The 1862-nt window shown below is 51.9% G+C and overlaps 1 protein-coding gene across 1 annotated transcript in view; it reads right to left on the minus strand.

Moving 5' to 3' along the window:
• MYO1C (myosin IC) overlaps positions 1 to 1638 on the minus strand; it is a 29042-nt gene extending 27404 nt beyond the window's left edge. The window contains exon 1 of the mRNA XM_009874325.1: positions 1528 to 1638. Coding sequence (XP_009872627.1) covers positions 1528 to 1545 — 18 coding nt within the window. The 5' untranslated portion in view covers positions 1546 to 1638. The remainder of the gene's footprint in view (positions 1 to 1527) is intronic.
• Between the last annotated feature and the right edge of the window lie 224 nt (positions 1639 to 1862).

Here is a 1862-nt window from a genome sequence, read left to right on the forward strand (position 1 = left end):
GGGCTGCCCTCCGAACGCTCGCATCCCCCCAGCTCCCTCACGACCAACGCTGCGCGTCTCCCGCTCTCACTCTCACCCTGCCCTACCCCACAGTGGACATTCCCACCTTCTCCGCTGGATCCCACACGCCCCACACAACCATTTCAGGCTGTTTCGTCTTTCCAAGAGAGTAAAACTTCCCAAAGAGAACAAGCGCCCCGGTGCATTCCCGGGGCACGTGAAGGGCACTTCCACACCCACAGGCTCTCTCGGAGAACGCCAAGCACCACCCTAGCCAACATCACTGCTTATCACGCTCACATATATCACACACCAAATCCTTTATAACCACTGCTGAGGAGAGGTTTGCTGGCCTCTACAGCCCTCTGTGCCAGCAGAAATCCAAGCACGAGTCTCTCGAGCATGACCCGCTCCACCTTCAAATGTGCTGCAGCAGGGAGGGACGAGGCGGGTCCTCCAGAAGCTCTGAGCTTCCCTTCCTCACCGAGACCCGTTCTCAGAGAGCGGTAAACACCAGACTCTCAGGGAAAGCTCACAAGGCTCTCTAGGCTGAGCAGGTACGGGATAATCCAGCTCCAGGCCAACTCTTCATCAACAGTCAGAGAACTGCTTAAACCTACAGACGCGGCGTTTTCAATCTCTCTCATCCTAAATTTGGCAAGTTTAGCAATTACAGCATTGAACATTCTTATCCAGTCAAAAGCCCACACACATTTTTTAATAACACTCCCTCATTCTTGACCTCAACACCTTCCAGTGTCAGTGAATTCCATGGCCCAATTATGCATTGTATGAAAATAATCTTTGCATCTCGTTGGCAACTTTTAACCTAACTGAATGTCCCTCTTCCCACATCGCAACACAGAAAAAGGGAGCTCATGATCTGCCCTCTCTATATATGTTATTTTTTCCTCTTCTCTTTCTCATCTCTTTTCTCCAGGTAACACTCCTCGTCTTCTCAATCTTTTGCCACAAACTCTTTTTCCTATGCCCTGGGTGGTTGCCCTGCAATACAGGACGCAGACCCTGGCTTTCTGGTTGCTGCTAAAACATGGACAAAGTTTTGCTGAAGTAAATACACCCTGGAAGAACTGAGTGGCAATGAGTCCTTCAGCAGGTATTTCCTGCCACTGCCTATGGTGGGAGTCACGGAGCAAGAAGCCCACGTCCCCGGGAAGGACACCAGCAGAGCCCAGCACCAGAGCGGTACATTCACATCCTCGTGCCCCTTCCACCCAGACAAAAGCTCCACCCTTTCTTCCCCCCTAACGCAGAGCACAGCTTTCCCCCCCTCTCTTCCCACTTCCCCAGCTCCCACCTTGGCTTCCTCCTCCAAACAGGCATCTCCTGCATTTTTATCCTACTTCAACCCCTTTCACGTAACTCTCCAACGAAGGGGGCTTTCACAAAGCAGGCTGAAGCATTTCACCTTCATGCTGAAGCCTTGAAAATTTATCTCCCTCCTTCTGGGAACAGATACGCATCTGAAAGCTGCAAAACCAGCAAAAACAGCTGAATAAATCTTACCGCGCCTCTGAACCTCATTTCTGCCTCCTGTCAGCTCCTGCGGTGCTTGCAGAGACTTAGTTTACGCTGCTGCAAAAAGCAGGAATCTGAGGCCAAGTTCTCTCTTCTGTCAGTTGCCTTTTTTTTTTTTTCCACGACATTTTCGGTGCAGTCACAACTCCCTCCCTCCCACCAGCTCCTACTGGAGCCTCCTGGAGAGGGCGTTTTCCGAGAAGTGGGAGAGGAACTCTCCTCCCCTCCCAAAGAGCTGGGACCTAACGCACAGATTGTGAGACAGTCGGAAAAGAAGTCAGCTGTCCTCTGCCTGCAGCCTGCCGGCGGAGTCCTCACTGCCC

The sequence above is a fragment of the Apaloderma vittatum genome, unplaced genomic scaffold (genome assembly GCF_000703405.1).
Source record: "Apaloderma vittatum isolate BGI_N311 unplaced genomic scaffold, ASM70340v1 scaffold10708, whole genome shotgun sequence".
NCBI lineage: Eukaryota > Metazoa > Chordata > Aves > Trogoniformes > Trogonidae > Apaloderma > Apaloderma vittatum.